Here is a 25066-nt window from a genome sequence, read left to right on the forward strand (position 1 = left end):
ACCCGATGTAACAAATCCCCAATGTATTTTTGTTGGGACAAAAACAACCCATTAGATAAAGAAATAGCTTCAACTCCAAGAAAATAGGAGAGTGTACCAAGGTCCTTGAGGGAGAACTGACTGGAGAGAGTATTAATAATGTTGGTCACCTGAGTTGTTGAAGAACCGGTGATGATTATATTATCCACATACACTAATAAGTAGAGGACCGAATGTGGAGTATGGTGGATAAACAAAGAAGTGTTCGAATGAGATGTGTGACAGCCTTGGGAGATAAGAAAAGTGCGAAGTTCACGGTACCACGCACAAGGAGCTTGGCGGAGACCATAAATTGCTTTGTGAAGCTTGCAAACATAGGTTGAGTGATCAGTATGAGTGAAGCCAAGAGGTTGGTCCATAAATATTTCATCAGATAAAGTGCCCTGTAAAAAAGCGTTATTTACATCAAGTTGGCGTAAGGGCCAACCGTTAGTCACAGCAATAGTGAGTATAAGTCGGACAGTAGCAGGCTTTACTACAGGACTATAAGTTTCAGAATAATCGATCCCAGGGCGTTGATGGAAACCTTTGGCAACCAAACGCGCTTTGTGACGGGCAATAGTACCATCAGGATTTCTCTTGATCTTATAGACCCTCTTACAACCAATAACATTCTGTGTGGGTGTGCGAGGAACAAGGGTCCAATTGTGATTAGCAAGAAGGGCATTGTATTCATCACTCATGGCTTGTCTCCAAACATGATGTTGGTTGGCTTGTTTAAAGGTGGAAGGTTCACTATGAGGTGAGGTTGTGGTGTGTAGGTTAAGAGGACGTTTGGGCTTGGTGATATTGTTCTGAAGGCGGGTATTGTAAGGGTGAGTAGCTGTAGGGGTTGAAGAAGAAGATATTGGTGGTGAAGAATTCACCTGGGGAGCATCATGGTATCGGAGCCCTAGCTCCCTTTCTTCTTTCTTTCTTTCACCTTCCTCTCCAGACTTCTTATTTTTTCTTTATCCATGGTTGAAACATTTGAAATCTCAACCAAGTCTCAAAACACAGGAACTTCTTCATCCTTCTCCTCCTCCATCTCTCAAGTTGTCTCTTCCTCTCCAGACTTCAATGTGTAATATTTACAACTAAAGTCTGTATGTATTTTAGTCAACTAGAATCAACTATATATGTACACAACTATCACTTGATGAAATAACAAAGATTTATTCCCTGTATCTCGTTTCTTCATGGTATCGGAGAATATTCATGGTATCGGAGAATATTCAACACTGATTGATTCATGGTGATATACACAAGTATATAATCATGGAATTTATATTGTATTCAATGTGTAATATTTACAATTAAAGTCTGTATGTATTTTAGTCAACTAGAATCAACTATATATGTACACAACTATCACTTGATGAAATAACAAAGATTTATTCCCTATATCTCGTTTCCTTGCTAGAAGTCGCCATTTCAATTCCGAGAAAAAACTTCAATGAGCCAAGATCCTTAATTGGAAATTGTTGTTGGAGATTCTTCTTAAGTTTAGCAGTCAACATAGTTTCCTGTGATGATAAGATCATCCACATAAATGAGCACAATCAGTTTGTCAACCTTACCGAGTTGAACATATAATGAGAAATCAGCCGAGCTTCTGGTGAAACCAAGAGCTTCAAGAGCAGCACTCAATTTTGCATGCCATGCACGAGGACTTTGTTTCAATCCATAGATAGATTTATGAAGTTGACAAACCAAATTAGGATTCCCACTTTGAGGATGGCCAGGAGGCAGCTTCATAAATACTTCTTCTTCAAGATCGCCATGCAAAAAGGCATTTTTTACGTCCATTTGAGATAATGACCACCCATTATTGATAGCCACAGATAACAAGTCTGAGGTGTACTAACACAACTAGTCTGATGCAATATGCCATTAGAGATCAAATACTGTGTCATGTCATGGGACATATATTCTATGTCATTATTAGGTCGAAGAATTTTAATATGGGCAGAAAATTGAGTGGTAGCCAACATATGAAAGTCTTTGAAATAACCAAAAACTTCTCCCTTGTTTTTCGACAAGTACACCCAAGTAACTCTAGAGAAATCATCAATGAATGTTACAAAATACTTAAATCCATCAATTGAAGTAGAAAAAGGACCCCAGACATCTGAATGTACAAGTTCAAATGCCTGAGAAGATCGAGATAACGATGAATTAAAAGGAAGCCTAGATGACTTGGAAAAATGACAAATCTCACAATTGAGAGGTTCTTTAGGCAGAACCATATTTATTTTGCTAAGAGTAGACTCTGAAGGATATGCTAGACGACGATGCCATAAAAGATGCTCATGTGACGGAGTGGAAATTGCCTGAAGTCCCTTGGAAACTCGAGAATCACTAGAAAAATAATAGAGGCCATGCAGATAAAATCCTTCACCAATCATTTTCTTGGTGACGAGGTCCTGAAAGATAACCTTGTAAGGAGTAAATATAACTTCACAATTTAGAGATGATGTTATCTTGCGGACAGAAAGCAATTGAAATGGAAAGGAAGGGACAAATAAGACATCGGACTCCACTTCATCAGAAACAAGTTTAATTTTCCCTTTACCCTTTACAAGAGCACCTTTCCCATTAGCTACAGAAACAAACGTAGGAGTAGAAAAATGATCAAAGTCATGAATATTGGCTAATTTATTTGACATGTGATCTGTGGCACCAGAATCAATAACCCAAAGATCATGCAAAGTACCAATCTCTAATGCAGTCATAAAAGCAATCAGAATACTTTGGCTAGTTTTTGAGTCTTCATTAGCTAAGAAACCAGCAAAGCGACTGAGAAATGTTGTTGGCTGATCAACAGCTCCATCTTGAACCTTTCCCTGGACATGCTTGTCTTGTAGGTAACTTGCAAAATCATTCAGCAAGGCCACAGGATTAGACATGAAGGATTCAGTGGAATGAGTAGCCATGTGAGCCTTATGACTAGTGACTCGTTTTGGATACCCTTTCTGATCTTTTGTAAATTTGGGTTTCATCTCTGGGTGAAGAATCCAACAACGATCAATTAGATGTCCAAGATTATGACAGTGTTGACATTTAAGATCCGGCCGTTTGCCCTTGTAGGATTTTTCTTCAGAAGATGGTCGAGCAAGATACGCACGAACGTCTGGAGTGATAGGATTAATATCACGAGTCATAACCTTCCGGCGAACTTCTTCACGTTGAATAGTTGCACAAACATTCTGCAAAGATGGCATTTCCGAATTCATCAATATATGACTTCTTAGATCCCCAAAGTCTGGACCAAGACTGGCCAAGAGCTGAAAGATACGATCTTCTTTTGTTCGTTTCCACAAAATAGCAGCATCTACAGTATGAGGACGATATATTGCCAATTCGCTCCACAAACTTTTCAAATTGCCCAATAGTTGCACAAAAGGCTTTCCATCTTGATGAATCTTAGCGATGTCCTGCTGAATCTGAAAAATGCGGGCAGAATTGTTTTGGTTGCCATACATATCACGGACAGCAGTCCAAAGATCTAAAGAGGACTCTGAATAACTAAAAATTTCGGCAAGTTGAGAATCCAAGACATAACCAGCTGATCCTTGGACCGCCAAGTCTCATACTCAGGTGAATCCACATCAGGACTTTTTGTGGAGCCAGTAATAAACCCCAACTTTGATCTCCCACCAAGAGCAATAGTGATTGCTCTCGACCAAGGAAGATAATTGAATTCATTGAGCAACGTTGAACTCAATCTTTGAGAACTGTTTGCCTCACCATCAGCAACATTGGATGAAGGCAAAACCTCTTTTGAAACTCCAATAGTAACATCATTCTTCTTGTCTGCCATAACAAGAATCTAATAAACACGAGCAAGAGATAAAGATCAAATGATATTATCATTCATACATATCTCATACGGAATACAGGTATATATGGAGAAGAGTTTACAGCTATTGGTACAGTCTCTGTCCAAGAAATTAGCCTAAGTATATGCCTATACAATCAATAGTCCCTAAACACACGCCTGTACAATATTTTGTAATTAACTACCATCACTAATTTAGGCAACAAATAAACTAATAGTAATGACATATAAACATTGAATATTCTCCAATACTTTTGCTTTGACCTACCCCAAGGATGGCTCAGGCCTTCTCGACGGACGTCCTGGCCATGACCATCGTGGATTGAAGAAGCTGATTTCGAGTCCGACACTGTAGCTAGCTCCTAGCCACTAAGTCCTTTGCATATCTGAAAATTTTACCATTTTTTTAAAATTTCTTTCCTTTTTTTTTTGTTTTGGTGGTCGTGAATCACTTGGAGCAGACAATCTACTTTTTTTTTGGTCTCATCCCCGACCTTTCTCTTTCGATGCGAGCTCTCTTTCTCTTTCGATGCGAGCTCCATCTCGCGTCAAAATCTTCGTGAATCAAAACTAGTTTCCTCATCAATGAAGCAATGATGATGATGCTTTGTCAAACAGGGTATTCGATAGTCCTCACTCTGGGTTGTCTTCTTCATCTCAATTTCAACATCTGAATTGAAGACAAATCGGATTCAAAGAAAGACAACAAATCAAATCGGATTCTGGGTTGCTTTGTTTTAAGCCTTAGGGTGGCATTCTAAAATATGAGATTTTATGTACTTTTGATGTTCTTTATTTTTGGTGTTGTTTATAAATATCTCAAATTTTTAGGAGTATGCTTAACAAGGGTGTTCTTAGTAAATATCAGGGTGTGACTAAAGTTTTCGAAGGACTTGTACGCGAGGTAGCTCAATTGGCTCATACTCCAATGGACTTTAACACTCGGCCTAACCCAACGGGCTGTCATAACCCAATAGACTTGCCCTGAATGGACAGCCTTGTATCTAGAAATACAAGGGTCTGATCCACCTTAATTTTTCCTTTCGATGTATTTGGTGCCTGATTGAAGGAAAAAAGAGTCAGTTTAAGGACGTTATGAAACACGTCCTTTTCTTGTTTATTTTTTCCATTGGTTTTTGGTGCCGTAGAGAGTAGAGTCCGGGCAAGATGCTGATGAACAAACACAGAATCCATAAGCTAAACAGAGGAAAATACGATATCTCGTCGGTCAACAAGAAATTGATCAACGAACATGGTTTCACCCATGAAACAATTGATGTCTCGAGAAGCAAAAAAATGAACTGCATAACAAACAAGTTTTGATGATCCCACTCTCAACAGTTACTCTTACATGGACCTGGCTTTGTGACTTAACTCTCTTTCGTAGGCTTCGACCTCGTTTTTTCTACATGGGCTTTGGCCCAGTGATCTGTCAATGCAGATTACTTCAATCCCCTCTCTATGAAATACATCAGGAACAATTGTTGCCTCAATAGACCAAATTTCGGAGCAAGCAAGGGTTGAGGGAGAACCAGAGGACATTAAATGTCACCCCAGTTCTTTAGAGGAAGTGGGCATGTTCTTATAAACATTCTAGAAAAGTATAAATTTTGCATCCTATGGTACCACTAGGCTTTCGCCCAATAAATTGAATCATCAACAATTTGTAAATTGGGTGAAGAGGAGATATATGCGCGAAAGTGCTAGTGAATAACACAAGGTATACAACAACAAAAACATTAAACACCATAACAGCAGCAGCCATTCTAAAGAGATAATATAGAATCTAGTTCACAAAAATCCAACACACAGCAAGCACTTGTAATATCAAAATCAAGAACTGCTCCAGGGGAAAAAGAAGAAGAAAGCTGTGCATGAATCCCCCTGTGAATTGGAGCACATATGCTGGGTACGTTGAATAAACAAAAAAAAAAAAGTTCACAGAGAAGTAAATTTATATTCAAGCCTTGAGGGACTCATGGCAATAAACAATAATATGTTCCATTGTAATTGCTCATCCATCTCCTTGCATCAGTCAAAGGTCTTGATGTATGCAACAATAACTTTCACAATTTAGAGCAGTTCCACATTTAAAGCAACTAAAGTCAACACGACATCTATAGTAGCAACCTCAGTCATGAATAAAATTTCACTATCAGTTTATAACCTAAACAAAATACTGAGACAACCAAAGCACATTCTCTGGATAAGAACATCGTAAGCGGTGTCATGCACATACTATATCAAATGTTACCAATTCTGCAAAAAAAAAACCATGCCGCCATTCCACCATTATTTTGACACTCGCAAAAGGTATCCCACTCCACGATTCCAATCAGAAAATATTTAAAGCAACATAAGCATAACGTTGTCTTGGCAATGGGTGAGTGTTAAGTCATCATATTTCAATAGTGACTGTAACAGTTTCAAAAGAGACTAATCAATTGCGAGCTACAACTCATAAAATTATGGACTATAACTACGCATTGCTGTTCTCGTTTTCACATGTCATGGAAACCATAAAGCACAACATACCAGTAGCTTGCATCACAGGATAACTTCTAAACCCATGGAAATGGATGAATTATTAGCACAACTAATCTCTTCTAAAATTTCACAGAAAGATTTTGATACCACAAAGATAAAGATAATAATGCTACAAAGTACAAACCATTTAAGATTGCAAAACATAGAGTTGGCACCACCCAAACCATTATCCTATTAGCATCTAGTCTAAAACTCAAATCATTGTATATCAGTTTAAGTTATAACTGTCCCAGAATCATCGGCAGATGTGCTCAGAAAACCAATCACTAATAAAATTAAGATCAGTAATGTCGGGTAAAGGCACTGAGACTTTCATGTTTGCATGATATATTCAGACTGAAACTTTTGGGGTGTTTTCAACACTATCCTAAATCAAAAAATGAATCATCAACAATATACAAGAAATCACCAAGCAAATATATATATCACAAAGTGCAAAGGCGTCATCAAGGAGGAAAATATTATAACTTCCAGTTCTTCAGCATCCAAGAGGAGTTAAATAAACACCAAATAAAAAGACAAAATAAAGTATCATGCTAATTATATATATACATAGATGTCGTCTTTCTTCAAACCCACAACCCATAGAAGTACCCAAATTTTAAATTTACCTTCGCAGTTTCCACAAGTGCTTTCAAAGCTCTGGATACTAATTGCTTCAGTAATCACGGCGATGATAATCACCATAGTCATAACCCTCCCTTTCCAATGTTTTCTCCTTCTCATGGACACTCCCTTCTTCCACATTCAGATTCAGACTCAGCCCACCTAAAGCACCAGCGAGTGTACTCCCACCAAACTTCGGCACTGGTGGTTTTGGATCGTATGATGATGAGGAAGAGTAATCAACAGGCGCCGATGGTCCACTGGGCATGCCGTAATTGGAAGTCCGGGGCAGTGGAGGAGGCACATTCGAAGACGACAGATCAACGGGTGCAGAGGGGATACTTGGCGCCACGTAACTGGAGGCGCTATGGTACAATGGCCGCAATGGCATAGGCGGCTGTGGAGAATAATAACCAGAGTAGTTACCGGAGTATTGATCTCCGTAACAGTACGGTGAACGAGTGAATTCCCGGTAGTCGCGTGCAGGAATAGGAGGGGGAGTTCTTGGAGGGGCAGGAGAGTAATAATGGCTGTACTGAGGGACATTACTGTAATCCGGACAGGGTGCCGGCATGTTCCGTTCTTTTAACGCCATCTTCACGCGAACTTTACCGTGAGGACGACCAGAGGGACGCAGCAGCTCGATCGTTAGGACCGAGTTGGTAACCTCGTCCGACTCATCGACGAGTTGACTAAGCGGGAGTTTCGCGGTCCCGACGAGCGGTTTCGATGTCTCGGAGGGCCTGGAGTGGAAGATCTCCAGGGTGAGAACGGAGTCGTGGAGCGGGCGAGTCAGAGGGAGCGTGAATCGCTCGTTCCAGACTGGACTAGTGTTGCCAGAGTCATCAGAGTGGGTGGCGAGTCGGTTTTCTGAGCTATCGAGGTAGAAAACCGCGTAGGGCTTGAGGTCTCCGTTTCTCCAGTTGACGTTTTTTAGATGCTTCGCTGAGATCACCGTGATCTCGAGATCGAGAGGCGCCTGAGAGGCCATAAGTAGCGGAGATGCTAACGTACGCCGAGAGTGGAGAATCGGAATTCGGGAAATCAGATTTTTGCGTGTAATGGGATATATTCTTATATTACGGGAAAGGAAGTATGTATAGCCACCGATTCGTGTCGGAAAATGTGGCGATGGTAGAGCCGTTTGATGCTTCCACGTTTATGTTTTCAACCGTTGATGACATTAAAACTCATTTCCATTTTGAGCATTTGAAACAAACTATTGCTCAAATTTAAAAAATAACTAAATGTGTAGGCAACTAAAGGTGAAAGGATTCCCTCAATTCAACTTGTAACGATCTGTGGTGGTTATTAAGAGATAACATATTCAAAAAATACATGTAGTAGAAGAAATGTGAATGTTTCGTTAGATGTGTGGTCACACCAGCGAAGATAAGATAAGAAATGAGAGTATTAGATCTAAGGTATCAGTAACACCTAATGAAGACAAATCAAGAGAAAATCATTTAAGATGATATGTAAATGTTCAATGTAGTGATAGCGGTGCAACAATGAAGAGGAATAAGAAAATTTGTGTAGCCGAGAGTAGAAGGCGGCAATGAAGACTTAACAAGACACGACTTGATGTAATAAAAAATTATATGAATTTAATAGAAGTTGATGAATATATGATCCATGATATAAATGAATAGGCAAAACATATACACGTGGTGGATTTTCGGTGATGTTCTCATAAACTCGTGTAGTCGGCTCTAAACTTTTGGAATAAAGGCTCGGTTGCTAATGATGAACTAGTTGTGTACTCGTGCTTCACGGTATCCGTAACCTTACTATCTCATATAAATCAACCAAAAAGACCACATGGGCGTTCAAAAAATAATTAACATGCTAAAAAAAAATTGTAAATAATAAAAAACATTCAGCGTTAGCACATAGGAAGTGTGTGGTAATAAATAATTAGTCGTTAGTTCAAAAGAGCAAAAAAAAAAATGAAAATTTTTTCCAACATTTTTAAAAGTATTTTTACAATACCCATGTCAAAAAATGAATTGAAATTTTGGGAACGGAGACCAAAATTCCACCAGCAGTTGTAGCTCATAAGAAACCAACGTTTAATATCGTCGACACTTTCCACGTATAGAATTTGATTGCAGTACAAAAAATTTACTTGTAGAATTTAGTTCAAAGTGGCCCAACTTTAGAAGACCTTGGGTTATAAAGAAAAATCAATACGTTATCTAAGAATTTCACTTCGATAATATCAATTACTTTGTGAAAAATATTTGAAAAATCCATCATTATACCAAATAACACAAATGTAGGACTATCACATGGTAAACACAATTTATATAATTTTTAATAAGTCATTCTGATATTTCATTAAATAAACATATTACTTGTAGTATTACATAGACAGCGTCAGGGAGATATTAAAATAATAAATTCATTCCCATGATTTTTTTTAAAAAAAAATTGTATCGAATTACAAAGACTATAAGATATGGGTGGTTGTGGCTAAGTGGGCAGAGTTAATTTGATTATATATTGATGGAATATATTTCGTGAATTTTAGGTCTCTGTTTTCACAAATAAAGCTACCAATTTTTTAATGAGAATTCATAGTCATCATTTTAAAACAACTAGCGAGTAGCGACAATAATGTATGTAAGATTCTTCTATATCAGTTTAGGAGGCTGCTATTTTAAGAGGACTAACTAGGGACTCAACTGTTGATGTTTTGATCGATCATGCCACCGGTTGTTAAGGATCTGTTTCCTGCAGAGGAGGCCAATGCTATCTTGCAGCTGCCAGTTAGGATTCACTCAGGGGACGATAAACTTTTTTGGAATGGTTTGATTAGTGGTCTTTATTCAGTTAGAAGTGGGTATAATCACAGTATGCAAATAAGAGAAAGAAATGGTCCTAGTTCCTCTTCTCATTCGGATTTAGCAAATGATTTGGTCAATTCAGGTTCCCCCAACTACCAAAGTATTCCTTTGGAGGGCTATGAATAATATCTTGCCAACTTACTCAAATCTGAATTATAGGAAGATTGTCTCTACAGATATATGTCCAACTTGCAAGGCCAGTGCTTAGACTTTAATGCATGCTTTGTTTCTTTGCCCTCATGGTTTTAAAGTTATTAATGTCAGTCCTAAACAAATACAAAAGCTTCATTTAATGGAGTTCTCTTTTAAGGAAGCTTGGTTGTCTTTTGCGGATAGATTGGACTCTCTTTCTTTGGCTTATTTGGTTGTGATCTTGCGGATGGTTTGGTACCGTTTAAACTAATTGGTACATGGTGGCAAGATTTATTCTCCTGTCCAAGCACTTAAGGGTGTTTTGGATTCTGTTTCTTCAGCTTCAACCTGAAATCTTAGATAGCCAGGTTAAGAGTACCCATCAGGTACCTCCAAATATTCCCCTTTGGCGACCCCCTAGAGTCGGAGATGTTAAAATTAACTTTGATGCAGCTATGCGGGATGAGCAGTAGAAGACGGGGTTTTGGGTGTATTATTCGAGATGATGTTGGAGATCCTCTGGCGGCTTGTTCAGATTCACTTCTAGTAGCTCTTCACCCCTTGATGGCGGAAGCATCAGTAGCGCTTTCGGCCATTATTTTTGCTAAGGAGCTGGGATTTCGAAATATCCATCTAGAAGGAGACTATCAAGTTTTAATTAATGCCTTATTAGCGCAACCTCTGCAAGACAATATGTCTGATTGGGGTTCAATGGTGCAGGAGATTAATGATAAGAAGCTGAGCTTCTCCTCTTGGAGTGCTTCTCATGTGTGTAGGGAATCAAATGGAGCGGCTCATATCTTGGCCAAGAAAGGTTTGGATATCCTTTGGTTCCAATCTTGGATTGAAGAAGTCCCTATGGAGTTGATGTCCATTGTTGCAAAGGATAAACAATCTGAGATTGGTCTCCGAGTTTGGATGAGTGTTGGTTTTCGTAGGTGGCTTTGTTGATCGTAGCTGCTAGTAGGAGTGTTTTTTTATGGTTGTTTATGCCGTTTCGTCTTTTGTTTTTTTCTTGCTAGTGATCCTTTGGTAGTACTGTTTCGTCGTCCTTCGGGGGGAGATAGTCTCCACGATCTAGTGGATTTGTATTAGTTTTTTTAATCTAATCAGGGTCAATGACCTTTTCTTAAAAAAAAAAAGAGGGTTGGATTTTTTTTTACACTTAAAATTTTCACACCCTTTTTAAAAAACATAAAACTGTTTGTATTTGAAGGTTATATCATACATATATTTTGTTTTAAACTCATAATTAGAAAGCCTTGGTACAACCCTCATAACGACTTAACGAGAGAGCTACCAAATGTCCTTCTAAACTCATAATTAGATAGCATTTGAATTAACAGATACATGTGAAAAAACATGATTTTGAAGAGCATGTTCAAAGGTAGAAGGTAGGAGTATTCACAACCGATCCGCAAACTGAGAACTGATCCATAATCATGATTATTCGATTTTCAGTTCGGTTTTTTTGGTTACGGTTTCGGATATGGTTATGATTTTAGTAAAATTTCGAATATTTTTTCGATTATTGTTATTTAGGTTACGGTTATAATCGAAAAATTGAAAAATATTAATATATGTTATATATATTATATAAATATCCAAACATTATGATATATATGATATATGATATGTTATATTATATAAATATCCAAAAATTATATACATTATATATATATATATATATATATATATATATATAAGTTACATATTTAGATTAAAACTCTGATTATATCTTCATAACAAATTATAAATTTAGATACCAATTAACCTAATCATTACACAAATTATGAATTAAGATTAATTAGTTGAAACTCATGGTGACCTTATCATTTTAAAATTCATATAAATTAAGATTGATTATTGCTAAAGTGAAAGTGGGGAGACATTTTCATGTATGTTTTCTTTTTTTATTTCTTGATCATATTATTTCTCTTGGTCTTGTAAATTTATTTTTCTTTAATTGTGATGAAATAATATATTTATTATCATTATCATGAATTTTTATCAAACTTTGTTAGATGGAGTTGGAGTCGATCATGGCTATTTTTTCACTCTATTTGAGATTTATTCATACTTTTTCATTTCTTCAAAAACCAAAAACCGATCCGATCCGAAAAATATGGTAATTTTGGTTTGGTTATCCGAACTATATAGTTCGATTATGGATTCTAAATTATCATAACCGAATCGATTCGGACATTTCGGTTATGGTTAAAATTCGAACCGAAAACCGAATGGACGCCCCTAGTAGAAGGTTCACGAGTTGTGTCTTTAGATTCAGATAATTTCAACTTCTTGGCACACTATTTTCTTCCCCTCACATCTACCTTCTTGGTTGGTTCTAATACATCTGATGTCATTGGTTAGGCAAAAATTCCTAACTGTTTCTTCAATTTAAGCTTATGAGGAAGAGTGGAAATGTTGAATCTATTGCAAATTCCCTCTATCAATGTGTCTATCGTGAGCTCCTGCCTTGCATCTTTCACTTGAAAAGTTAAATTTAATTTCTTTCATATGTTGAGCACATCAGTCACTGGTATCCTCCTACCCTCCAGTAGATATGCCCTAATCATGTGTGCACAAGGTAAGCCAAGAGTGTGTAAGTTCTTGTGAATGCAAGCAGTTGGATCCACTCCCATTATTTGAGCTACAAGTACCTCAGTTTCTGTCTTCTCCAATGTAACAGTTGAAAAACTCCAACCAACTGCCTATACAAATTATTTCGAAGTCTCAGTGGCACTCTTGTCAAACTATCTTCAAAGGATGCAGTGATGTCAAGCAGTTGACCCTCTAAAAGCAAATGAATGGTTTCAAGAGAATAAAATCATGTACAAAGTTAGCACGATTAGTAGTTGTGTTTCCCAAATACGAGAACTTATCAATCCAGTATGAAACAAACAACTCTTTATAATTTTCCAACCATGACTCAAAAACATATGTCAGTGCAGCTGACCATTCTTTAAATGTCTAAATCAACTGGTTAACATTGTTGTCATAATCCTCCATTGTAGGTGAGTGCATGAACTTAGCCCATTGTGACAAAAACTCATCAAAATAAGCTTTCCTCTTAAAGAATCCTACACACTTACTAAGTATATTTCTCTCAATATGAACACGACACAACATACTCTTTGCCAATGGGAATACTTGTTTCACAAACACACCTGGAAGTTGTTCAGCATCAGACAATTCAGTGCCCATTCATAATTGTCCCCCTTCTCTGAATGCTTATAACAAAATGTCAGAGAAAACATGTTATCATTAGAGGTCACCCCAACAATCTCAAGCAAAGGCAGTCGATACTTGTTCATCTTACAAGTAAAGTCAAGCATATAGACATACGGAATAGCCTTGGCCAATTGAATAGAATGAGAGTATGGCCAGAATAAATCCTGCACAATATTCATCCTAGGCTCGTTGTGATGCTTCATGACATACCCAAGTTCTGTTAATAGTTTAAATAGTTGCTACATATGCGTCTTACTAGCCATCTCCTTAATCTTCAAAGTACTTCTGACATTGTAAATTTTCCTCAGGGTTGCATCATTTGTAGTGTCATTCAATTGATTTGATGAAGGATTTCTCTAGTCCTGACTCTAGTCATCCCAAGTCTTTCAACAATAACCTTCTCTTCTTCAGTTAGCCTCCCAACAAAGTTGTGCCCCTCAATTGACTTCATTAGTTCATGGTTTTGATGGCCATTCTGGACATGCAATGCCCATTTCCTTGTGGTCGTGTCAACCATTTGCGCTTTCAACCTAAATCGATAATTACATTTCTTTGTCGAAGACTTCCTTCTCTTGACAACCCTCTTGCCCTTTCCATTATCTTTTTTCCCTCTATATGTACCACTCCTCTCACATCCCAAAATAATCCTAGGGGTTCGATTGACATCATTGATATCAGACCTTAGGATAATAACCACCACTCCATTAGAACGAACGCCCAATCCTCCTTGCCCATTCAATCACCATTTCTTTGCTATCAAATATTAAATCTGTCATGAATACTAGGGTTGTGTCATGGTTCTCTGATGAGAATCCCACATCGGAAGATGGTGAGTTTGGAGTCTAGCTTATAAGGGAGGACAAACCTCCTATTGTCAACCTGGGTTTTCAATAGAGAGTTAGACCCAAACTTGTGATGCTAGACTTGGACCTCCATCCCGTGTGATGGGTATTCATCATTGGTGCTTTCATTGAGAGCGCATGCTTACGTGTAGACCCATGGGCTGGTACTATCGTAGACGGGCCTGCCCCAGAGCCCATTCCTTTGTGGAGTTGGGTTAACAGACAATGGGTCGTGTCCATTGTGGGTGGTTTGAAAAAGGAAAAAAATGTCATAAAAAAGGAGAAAAAAAGGCCGTTAAAAAGTAACTGGGAAAACCTTAGATCCACTAGACTTTGCAAGACTATGTGACCCTGGCTCGCAAGGCTTGGGGCGATAAGTGGGCCGCATGCCAAAATGGTACAACCATGGCCATGCACGAGGTCGTGCATGCTCCCATGGGGGGAGGGTTGATGAGAATCTCACATTGGAAGATGATGAGTTTGGAGTCAAGCTTATAAGGGAGGATAAACCTCATATTGTCAACCTGAGTTTTCAATAGAGAGTTAGACCCAAACTTGTGATGTTAGACTTGGGGCCATCCCGTGTGGTGGGTATTCATCATTCTCCTTTGGTTCAACAGATTCAGTCTCCTACAACCATGAAATGGAATAAACCTAAGCCCCAAACATTTCACCGCATAGAATACTTCAGCTTTCCCACAGATCGAACAAGACCTAGACAACGAAATCAAAACTGAAATACTCATCATTGTCAACAAGGTTGATCACCCAGGTATCATCGACTTCGTACAGGTAAATGAGAGCCCTTCCGTCCTCCACTGCGTCCCAAGCCTTCTCGTGGTGAAGGAGACAAAACATTCTATTTTCTACTGGTTTACGTTGCTTTTTCGAGGTGCTAGGAGCTTAATCCTAAAAATACACATGATCAACGCAAAGTCAAGTAAAGTCGGGGTATGTATAATAGTAATTGGGGTGTGACTAAATTTTTTCAATCTAAAATGACCCGTTAGCTAACGGGCTTATCCATGCCTTGACTAAATGAGTAAATGGGCTGAGACAGTCCAATGGAATTATGTGGGCGCAGACCCATTTTATGAATTGTTTCCTCCACGAATTTATTGACTAAAAAAAAGTAGTAGCTGTAGATAACGATTTCGCTATCCACTGTCTTCTAAATCACCTTGTCCAATGCCATCATCAATGGCCGTCTCGACGACATTGTCGACAACCGCTGCTTCACTCTCCTTCTCTTCCTCTTCAATCTTCCTCTCTTCCTCATCTCAAAGAATCCCCAAACTTAACATTCTTCCCCTCTCAAAGGCCCCCAAAACCTCTCTCAAATCCCTCACCATCTCCTCCCAGCTCGCAACGCTACCTATCTTCTCCTTCTCTGGCGAAAAAATCGGCGAGACCTTCCTCGACTTGAAGTCCGCCCCACAGGAGACTGCTCGGGCCGTCGTCCACCGCGCAATCATCCACGACCTCCAGAACAAGCGCCGCGGTACTGCCTCCACACTCACACGCGGGGAGGTTCGCGGCGGCGGGAAGAAACCATACGGACAAAAGAAAACAGGTCGGGCACGGATGGGGTCAATTCGAACTCCGCTCCGGCCCGGTGGTGGCGTAATTTTCGGGCCCAAGCCCAAAGACTGGTCGATTAAGATGAATAAGAAGGAGAAGCGATTGGCGATTTCGACGGCACTGGCTAGTGCGACTGAGAGTATGATTGTGGTGGAGGATTTTGGGGACAAGTTCGAGAAGCCGAGGACTAAGGATTTTATTGAGGCGATGAACAGGTGGGGGTTGGACCCAAAGGTGAAGGCGATGTTCTTGATGAAGGAGTTGATGGATAATGTGAAGAAATCCGGGAGAAATATTGGGACATTGAAAATGTTGACTCCGCGGACGCTTAATTTGTTTGATATATTAGATGCTGAGAAGCTGGTGCTGACACCGGAGACTGTGGATTACTTGAATGGAAGATATGGTGTGAATGCGAATGAGGAAGATGAGGAGGGAGAAGAAGAAGAGGATGTTCAAGGTTAGTTGTTGTTTTTACTGATATGCATTGTGTTGGTTTCCATTATTTTGAAGTACCGAGAATGAATAAATTTGATGCTTTGCGAGTGATTCTTTATATTGGATTAATTTTGCAAATGATCTTGAAAGCTGGCTATGGTGTTTGATTCGTTCTTTCCTTTTCATGGTTCTTTTATTCCCTGTAAAAGGTAGAGTTTGTATGATGATTTAGAAGTTCCAACTGGCAATATTTTGTGTGGAAGAGAATTGATGACAGTTTATAGCTGATGCACACACCTATGGTTTACCAGTACAGCCCTATGAACTAGACATTCAACAGCTATATGTCAAATAAGAAATATCATAAACTTATTAACCCACCTTAGAACCCTCAAATAATCACTTTGAATGCACTCATAAGTGTATGCATTTGTTACAGATTATTTTGGGCTGCTCATTTACCACCTAGCAGCCAATTTGGACATCCGGAGGCAATAGTGTGTTTATGCATTTGGTGTAGATTTCTTTGCGCCGGCTGTTTTTTGTTGGGGTTTTCCTCCTGTGCATAATTAAGCATTCTTAAGGGAATGTTGTGTTTTGTGCCTAGACTGATTGCTGTTTTTGGAAATGTCTCTTTCATTGATCTTATGCTTAATAATGCCACTTGCAATGCAGGTTCTGAGGCAGATGAGAATTCTGATGCAAAAGAGTAATGGTGCCATATATTGTAAGTTTGTAACCACTACTCCCATGACTGAATGAGGATCCATCTCAATTCACATTAAAGGTATGCACTACCCAGTGGTGAAAACCAAAGAATATGTTATGTTTGCAGGCTTAAGCCTTGCCATACTGCGAGCTGGTTTTAGCATATATTTTCTGGTCTATCAATTTTGTATTTGCTTGCGCAGTCTCACAAAAAATTGATGCACTTAGATCATGTACCTTGTTCTTCTTCAGTATTGTGTTCTGTTTCACACTTTCACTTCTTCCATAGGCTAATTTTCTAGCATGTGTTATCTCCAATCCTTACTTCTCCTGCTGTGTTCGACTCTTTCCATAGGCATTAGCTCTTATATTTCTTCTGTTGCTACCAGTAGTTACAGGTTTCTTTGCTAATTCATAAGATTAATTGATTAGGGGGTTCTTTGCTAATTCATATTGAGGGAGAATGGTCCTATGAGAACCAATTATTATTTGTCACAACCTCAGACACAGTAGTACAAGTCAGCCATTGACGCTGCTGCTTGAAGTAGTCGTCAATGAATCTACGTTACAATGGCCAGTGGCCTCTCATGATCCTTATTGTCTCTTTGCATGCCTTTGGTTTGTTTGTATGATTTTTTGATGCCTTGCAGTAGCCCAGAGGGTGCTGAATGGGCATTGCCATGTCCTCTTGATCGAACAAGCCCATAGATGGTACTACTTCAGCTTGATGGTTTGGGTTTTCAAATGATTTCATTTCGGCATGCATTCCATGGTTCCAGTCAGATTCAGTCAATAATCTGAAAATAGAGTTTTTGAAAAGTTTATCCTTTCGAGGCAAATTCTGTTATTTCAAATAGAAATAGCTAAAAAACCAATCCGAGGTCTCTCTGGACTTAAAACATAAAGAATCACTCATATAAGGTTATGAGTTCGATTCTAAGTTGTTGGCGATAGCCTAGCTGGTTATCTTTGTGGAGTTGGAACATAAAGAATCTCATACAATGTCAGGTGTTTGATTTTAAATTGGCATCATTATTTTCGAGTGGTTTGTGTTGAGTCTCGGCCCAATTAACTTGTCGGATGAATTTGCATGCGTCTAGCCTGACGCGAGTTTAGGTTTAGTCGACAATGCAAATATTACACTTGCTGAATGCTGAGAACCTGTCGGTGGGTAATGTATGTCCAAACGTTCAGATTTATAAGACATTGAGGCCACACCACCACAGAGGGCTCGATGGGCCCAAGTCTCAGATTTTTTTTATCAATATTGGGCTAAACATTTTTTACACTGTGTGTAATGGAATCGGCCCATCTATTTTGGACCCAATTAATTGAATTTGAAGGCCCGAGGGTAAAATAGTAAGGGGCACGACTTGTAATAATTGAGAACCGGATGGCCACATTGGTAAATTAACTGCTTTACTTCAATCCCTACCGCCACTTCTTCAAATTACCTGTTTTCTATTTTGTTCTTTTGTATCCCATGAATCGGGGAGGAGAGATGGAGTTAAAAAATCCTAATTTATGGGATCTCACAAAGCTATCCACCAAAAAAAGATTTCTAAAAGATAATGAATCAAAAACCCACCTCCACCTTTCTGGGAGCTTTGATTTGGTGTTCATTTCGTGTTCTTCATTTCTATTATTATTGCACATTTGATCTACAAAAGATCATATGAATTCCTGCAATTTTCTATAATTGCCTTGATATCCCACTTGCATTCCAATCAAAACCCAGTTTTTCGCATATGGGATTTTCGTTGAATCCTTTCTTCGGTGTTATTTCTTAAGATTGCCAGTGTACAAAAGATAATTTTGGTTAGTGTATATATTTGTATAGAACTCTTTTGTTTTAAGATTGTTTGAGATGGGAATTGACGCAAAGAATGTTCAAGTGTACATGTGGAAAACTCTTAGATTTCTTATGATTACCAGTTGTAGATTCATACATAAGTACCCTTTTGTTTCGGGTACTCTGATATTCTTCTTCCTTCTGTATATGTTCCTTCCACGAGTTTTCTATTTTCTGATTTATTCTTCTCCATTCATTGCTTGTACTGCTGTTTTTGTTCAAGTTTATTTCAAGTCACAAGAACAAACTGTGTTAAGGAATGGAAAGGAGGAGGAACGGATATCATCTGCCACCTCTAATTCTCTTGCAGCTGATGATGCTGTCAATAGAAGTGACGGTGCATCTCTGCGGAACCAGAAAAGTGTTCGAAGAAATTTCACAAAGAAGAACAGAGAATGGGATGCACGAGATTTGAGAATGGGAGAAAATATATTTCCTAAGGCAACTTTGGATGATATTTTGTTTGGCAAGTCTGTGCAGAAGGAAGAAGTTCCAAAATTAGACTCCGAGGAGAAAAAAGAGTCTTCTTTGAATCATGGAGAAAGTGCCTCCGGCTGTGCATCTGCTTCAGAAAATGTTCGAGTATGTGATGAACACCGGCCAGGCTTTGTTCCTGAACCATCGAAGCCTGATATCGCCTCACAAAATGGCTCTGATGAGCAATCAGAAAAGTATTATGGTAATGGAGCCAGCGAGCTAGATGTTTCTAGTTCAGAAGAAGAGGGGGATGAAGAAGAGGAGCGAGAGGAGCGGAATAATAAGGCTGTAGAATGGACTGAGGATGATGAAAAGAATCTTATGGATCTTGGGGATTCTGAGTTAGAAAGAAACAAAAGGTTGGAGAACCTAATAGCAAAACGAAGGGCAAGAAAGTTATATCGAATGCACGCTGAGAAAAATCTGATCGACATGGACAGTGTTCCTACGACTCAAGTAGCTCCCATTCTTATTTCAAGAAATAACCCTTTCAATATTCTAGACAATCCCAATGACCTTCTGGGCTTGCAAATGCCTGGTTCTGCTCCTTCTGTTTTGTTACCGGCAAGGAACCCATTTGATATCCCATATGACCCACAAGAAGAAAAGCCTGATCTTACAGCAGACAGTTTCCTACAAGAATTTGCAGCTCCTCATCAGAAAGAACTGATCTTTTGCAGGCATGAGAGCTTTTGTTGGGGACCCTTTTCCCCATTAGAACCCAATCAACTTGGACATGAGCCCACTGTAAATCCTTCTTTGAATATTGATAAGAAGGCACCACAGGGCCCAGGATTATCTAGATTCAAAACACAGCGAGGTAAGAGCAATTTCTATTTACATTTTCATCTATTTTAGAAGGATTATGGTTGCTTCTGCTTGTACGACTAAAACCTTCTTTTTTTTTTTTTTGCTACAGCTATGGGAAACCATGACCAGCTAATTGAACAGTTATCATCCGGAGAAGGTGGTACCATGTTTCGTACTCTGAGTGTAACTGATCTTGTGACTCAAGGTCCCCAGCCCATAAATCAATTTACAAGCAAAGCTGAAAGTAATATGGAAACTGACAGTCGCCATGATATGAAAGGAGCAGAGTTGAGAAAAGATAAAGATAAGGAGTTCAGCTTAATTTGTGGAAGTGGAGCTCAAATGAAGACAATTTCAGAGAACAACAATTATGGATCGAGTCAGTCATCTTCATCAGAAGACGATGTACATAATTTCAATCTAAATAGACCTAAAGTTTCAGAAGTGCTGCAGCCAAAAGAGGATAAATTTCCAGAGGCGTTTAGTCGAGCTGTGAAGAAAACCTTCATTTGCCCATTGCCAAAGAGGAAAATTGTAAGTGAGCCTTCATACGATGCAAGTCCATCTGCAGCTGACAAGCTGAAAATGGAAGACCGCCCATTCTACATGGAAAAGGGTTGTCATACCCCAAGCCTCTCCATTGCTTCAGACTTGCAAGTGGAGGTCTCAGAATTAGGTTCTCCTCTGACAATTGACGGAAATGTTTCATCCGGTGATGAAGATTCATTGATATATGATGGGGACATAGATAGGGATGATACTTGTAGTGAAGAAATGTGGGGCGCCTCATTTCATGGAGTTCGAGAAGACGAATCAAGCTTTAGAGAAACTAATGAGATCAATGAGGAGGATGCCATGGGGGAAAACCTTTCAACTGTGGATGAGAAGTCAGAGGATCAATTCGGATTATCCATTTTTTCCGAAGAGGTAGGAGATCAAGATTCAAACTATGCAAGTTCAGCGTCGTCTTTGAGAACTGAAACACCTCAAGTGAGTCTAGCATCAATGCATTTCTCAGATACTGTCAAACAAGTAGCCGAAGAAGTTGGGGAACATAGGTCTTCTACTTCTACTGGTGCATTGTCAGCTGAAGAAGCAGTGAAGGTTATGCATCGTGGGGAGGAATCAGTGGCTTGCTCTCCTCAAGAAGTGATTCCAGAAAAGCTAGAGGTTAGTTAATCCGGTTACCGCATTTATAGGATATTATTATTCTCTAAGTTTCTATCAGCTTGATATACTTAGTAGCTAATTTATCACTCATGTTTGCTTACTTTCTATACGCAGCAAATCAAAATTTCAATTATCCTTCTGTGATTTGAATTAATTTAATAAATTTCCTTTTGCTTAATTCCTCTCCTTGAAAAGAGGGAAAAAACAGCGGAAGCTTGAATGAAAGCTTAGTAAGACTGACCTTTGTAAATTTTGATATCAAATAGGAAGCATTGACTTCTCCCCGGAAGTGTTCACAGGAGATAAAGGAGGTTTATGACGTGGATGATCCAATAGTGCATGAAAACGGAGAACCTTCAAAACCAGCTGGTGGTGGCAAGACTGTTGAGAATCAAGCTACGGTGGAACAGGGAACACCATATGAGGAGAACAAAAATATGAAGGTAACTGGAGATGCCATAGTTCCAATTGAGCACATAGAAAATGAGGGTATGTCAAAGTCTGTTGATGGGAGCAAAGAAGTGGAAAGCACTACAGATGCTGGAGGTTCTGGGGTGGTCAGTTCAGCGGAAAATCAAGAATTGGTGGTTGAACAAGATTCCATCAATTCGAGTACGTCATCATCTTCAAATTCCGTATTACCAAACGAGACTCTGCGAGGTCGAATATCCACGTCTGATTTTGATCAGCAAGGTGCCCTACAATCTGACACAGAAATCATATTAAGAACTATAACTTTGGATGAACACCCACCGGAAAATTTAATCCTGAATATGTCCGGAACACCTTCAGTCAGGGAGTCATTGGATCAACAATCTGTTGATAACAATTCTAAAAAATCACAGGTTAGTAAATTGGACTATTTTTATATTCTCATCTTGAACAGAATATCCATAATCTCATCTTCGTACTTTGCTTAGGCATATATATGTTATCTGTTGTGGTAAGAATGCTTATATTTCGTAACATTATATCGAGCAGGAAACACAAAATATTGAATTGAATTCTACAGAGGGAGAAAAAGTTACACTTAACACGAACGAACATGTTGAAGACAAGGAGGGCGAAGAAGATCCTAAACCCAGCAGCGAACTGAATGCTAGTGTCTAGTAGGAAATATTCATATGGTGGCATTGAGAAACAGAGATATCTGCTGGTGCGTGGTAGAGATTTTTATTTTTTGAAATGCCGCTACCAAATATGTTTCTCATTGGAATCGAATCTTGGGTACACATATGTATAACCCAATCGATTCTTGATTGAGTCACCTCTCATTGGCGCAAGTGTTTATACTTTATATACTCGCATATTTTCTGGTTATTTTCAGGTAATAAATAAATTATAAATTTCTGTTATCTGGACCTATTTTTCCGAAAGGCCAAAATTATTAATAAAATGCACATATAAGTGGATCAAAGGTTAGAAGTGATAGGGATCTCAGTCAACCCTGTAGTGGATGTGTCACTCTTTGATTCAATCATAAGGTTTTGTGGGCTCTTACACTTAGATCGATAAGGGATAAGATACACTACTAGGATGATTGAGATCCCATTTACTTGGATCTCTAAAATTTTTTATCAAAAGCCCACTATAGTGGATGTGTCTCTCTCTAGATATATTTTTTCGCAATTCAAAGCTTAAAAAGGTTTAGATCTATTGTTTCTATTATTCCTTGTTTTTATTTAGGTGTAGATGTTGGGTACATGATTTTCGTTTAGGATTTTCATGAGTGCTGGATCTGAAATAATTAATCTGCAAAGTTCTACAAAATCATTCAGACATGTTCATGTTACTGCAACTATTGTTTATATTCTTTCTTGTTTTTATTTAGGTGTATATGTTGGGTATATGATTTTCGTTTAGGATTTTCTTGAGTTTTTGAGTGTTGGATATGAAATAATTAATTTGCTAAGTTTTGCAAAATCATTCAGACATGTTCATGTTACTATTTTGACAGTAATATAATAAACAAAACTCTTGTTATATTTCTTACTGGAACGAATGAACTTCAAAAATACTCGATTTATAGTACATGGTTTCGCATTATAACGCCAATACATTAACATGATAATATAGGTAAATATTAGCGTAATATTAATTTTTGCAACAATAACATGAAAAAGCCCAACAGAAAACCCATTTCATTGGTGGCACTTTGCTCCAATATCTCTACTTGAAGAACTCCATTACCCAAAAATTACAAGGAAAGCATTCGTATGTTATGCCACGAAACCCGGAAGCAGTGGCCAAAGCCATAAATTCGTCTCGCGTTCTTTCCTTTCCACCGGGATTCTGGGTCATCATCATAACATCGGATAGATGGGTGAATTTTGTTGGAGCCCTTTCATCTGGCACAACTGGAAGGACAGCTTCCATGACTATGACTTTCCCATCTTTTGGTGTGGATTTGTGGCAGTTTTTTAACAATTGAATGCAATGCCTGTCACTCCAGTCGTGAAGGATTCCCTGCAAATGTTATTATTAAGCTCAATTAATTAATATATATTTATGACCCACCTGTAAAGTCGTAGGGATTAAATCTAAAGTTCAAAGTTCAATTTTCAAAAACAATGTGTATATTATGAGTGTAAGATCTACGTTAATTCCGTCTATCCCCAATCCCGCCCACTGTAGAAGAGGACGGATAGACTCCATCACTGCACAAGCCAGCCTTGTGCACGAGATTTTAAAAAATTATCATACCTTCATGAAAATTGCTTCTCCTTGGGGAACTCTTTCAAACATGTCTCCCCCAACATGTTCAATACCTGAAAAAGTGGAGTCAGGGTGGGGCTTTGAAGCATTTGAGCATATATATATAGTAAAAGACAAATACTTACCAGGGTGGGGTGAGGCATCTTGGACTATGTGGGGCAAGTCAAAATTGATCCCCTTAATATGAGGATATTTGGATATGATTGCACGTAGACTCGCCCCTTGGTTACCTCCCACATCAACGAGTTGCTTTAGTGACTCGAATCCTTTGTAATTCGCGACGATCTCCTTCATCACGATAGTGGTATGATTTAACATTGCTGTGTTAAAAAGGCTGTTAAACCTTGAATCAGTCTTTGGATACTCAAATGCATGCATCCCATGTGCTCTGTCAAATGGAACTCCTCCTTCAAGAAGTGCATCTTTCAGGTGAGACCTGCAGTGATAAATGATTTAGATGATTAATATCATTTACTTACAACTAATTGAAAAAATTTCGATAAACAAGAATAACTCAAGCACAAGCATGCGTTTTGAACAGCCCACTAAGTAGTTAAAACTTATAACCATTGTCGAGGGAATCAAGAAATGTGACTCCTACCAGCTCTGAAAGAAGACGTTGTCATTGTTCAACGACATAGATGCTCCAAGTGATATTACATCCTCGTCACGCACAAAGAATCTCGAAATCCGTGACAAACTGTAAACTCTTTCGGAATTGCGCAGATAACAGCTAATCACATTGTGACTAGCGAGTAGCCGGAGAATCCTGTCCAGCATTGATTCCGCTTCCTGGTTCTTAGCAGGTAACCGTTCAATTATGTCCGAAGCAGAGAGTTGTTTCGGAGTAGCTTTTGCTATGATGTCAAGGACACCAAGATCAACCGCGGCTTGCATTGTCATTGGAAGCACCAATGACATCGCCAGCCAGCTGGCCTCCGCAAACGTATCTTCATCAATGTTATTCTCTCTTAAGGACTCCATTGATTTGTTCACTGATACTTCGTCTCAATTAAGATTTTAAGTTTGGAATATTGAGTGCTAAAACACTTGTCCTAAGGCACCTATTTATATTGGTTGATGGGCGGCCAATAATTAAATAATATATAGTATTGTGGAATTTAAGGCACAATTTTAGTGCATTATGTATTTATGAAAAAGATGTTAAAGAAAAAGTAGTCCTTGACCCTGAAATGATCGCGATGTGTCGTTACATGTCGTGGTGAATCACGCATCTAGAAAAAAA

General features: G+C 38.7%; 4 protein-coding genes across 5 annotated transcripts; 2 read left to right on the top strand and 2 right to left on the bottom strand.

Annotated features, from left to right (window-relative positions):
* Positions 1 to 6829: 6829 nt before the first annotated feature.
* Positions 6830 to 8082, bottom strand: LOC119990309 (synaptic defective enhancer 1-like). Its single transcript, XM_038836156.1, has one exon. The coding sequence runs from the start codon at positions 8001 to 8003 to the stop codon at positions 7065 to 7067; it is 939 nt and encodes a 312-aa protein (XP_038692084.1). The 5' UTR covers positions 8004 to 8082; the 3' UTR covers positions 6830 to 7064.
* Positions 8083 to 15194: 7112 nt separating this feature from the next.
* On the top strand, positions 15195 to 17065 carry LOC119992186 (50S ribosomal protein L4, chloroplastic). Its single transcript, XM_038838853.1, has 2 exons — positions 15195 to 16110; positions 16764 to 17065. The coding sequence occupies exons 1-2, from the start codon at positions 15258 to 15260 to the stop codon at positions 16799 to 16801; spliced, it is 891 nt and encodes a 296-aa protein (XP_038694781.1). The 5' UTR covers positions 15195 to 15257; the 3' UTR covers positions 16802 to 17065.
* Positions 17066 to 17217: 152 nt separating this feature from the next.
* Positions 17218 to 22460, top strand: LOC119992185. Of its 2 annotated transcripts, none has more exons than XM_038838851.1 (4): positions 17218 to 19945; positions 20045 to 21105; positions 21372 to 21950; positions 22087 to 22460. In XM_038838851.1, the coding sequence occupies exons 1-4, from the start codon at positions 18664 to 18666 to the stop codon at positions 22213 to 22215; spliced, it is 3051 nt and encodes a 1016-aa protein (XP_038694779.1). In that variant the 5' UTR covers positions 17218 to 18663; the 3' UTR covers positions 22216 to 22460. The 2 variants fall into 2 exon arrangements, with proteins under 2 accessions (XP_038694779.1, XP_038694780.1); XM_038838852.1 differs by having other exon boundaries at positions 21405 to 21950.
* A 687-nt stretch (positions 22461 to 23147) lies between these two features.
* LOC119991969 (anthranilate N-methyltransferase-like) lies at positions 23148 to 24854 on the bottom strand. Its single transcript, XM_038838532.1, has 4 exons — positions 24422 to 24854; positions 23946 to 24256; positions 23809 to 23873; positions 23148 to 23571 (listed from the first exon to the last, which is right to left on the bottom strand). The coding sequence occupies exons 1-4, from the start codon at positions 24802 to 24804 to the stop codon at positions 23275 to 23277; spliced, it is 1056 nt and encodes a 351-aa protein (XP_038694460.1). The 5' UTR covers positions 24805 to 24854; the 3' UTR covers positions 23148 to 23274.
* Between the last annotated feature and the right edge of the window lie 212 nt (positions 24855 to 25066).

The sequence above is a fragment of the Tripterygium wilfordii genome, chromosome 22, assembly GCF_013401445.1.
Source record: "Tripterygium wilfordii isolate XIE 37 chromosome 22, ASM1340144v1, whole genome shotgun sequence".
NCBI lineage: Eukaryota > Viridiplantae > Streptophyta > Magnoliopsida > Celastrales > Celastraceae > Tripterygium > Tripterygium wilfordii.

Bases quoted from the DNA above. Each gene is read 5' to 3' on its own strand.
- LOC119990309 (XM_038836156.1), bottom strand. From the start codon at position 8,003: ATGGCCTCTCAGGCGCCTCTCGATCTCGAGATCACGGTGATCTCAGCG.
- LOC119992186 (XM_038838853.1), top strand. From the start codon at position 15,258: ATGCCATCATCAATGGCCGTCTCGACGACATTGTCGACAACCGCTGCT. The intron at 16,111-16,763 runs GTTAGTTGTTGT...CTTGCAATGCAG, and splicing joins AGAAGAAGAGGATGTTCAAG to GTTCTGAGGCAGATGAGAAT.
- LOC119992185 (XM_038838851.1), top strand. From the start codon at position 18,664: ATGGGAATTGACGCAAAGAATGTTCAAGTGTACATGTGGAAAACTCTT. The intron at 19,946-20,044 runs GTAAGAGCAATT...TTTTTGCTACAG, and splicing joins TAGATTCAAAACACAGCGAG to CTATGGGAAACCATGACCAG. The intron at 21,951-22,086 runs GTTAGTAAATTG...TATATCGAGCAG, and splicing joins ACAATTCTAAAAAATCACAG to GAAACACAAAATATTGAATT.
- LOC119991969 (XM_038838532.1), bottom strand. From the start codon at position 24,804: ATGGAGTCCTTAAGAGAGAATAACATTGATGAAGATACGTTTGCGGAG. The intron at 24,257-24,421 runs GTAGGAGTCACA...TTATCACTGCAG, and splicing joins AACGTCTTCTTTCAGAGCTG to GTCTCACCTGAAAGATGCAC. The intron at 23,572-23,808 runs GTATGATAATTT...TAACATTTGCAG, and splicing joins GAGAAGCAATTTTCATGAAG to GGAATCCTTCACGACTGGAG.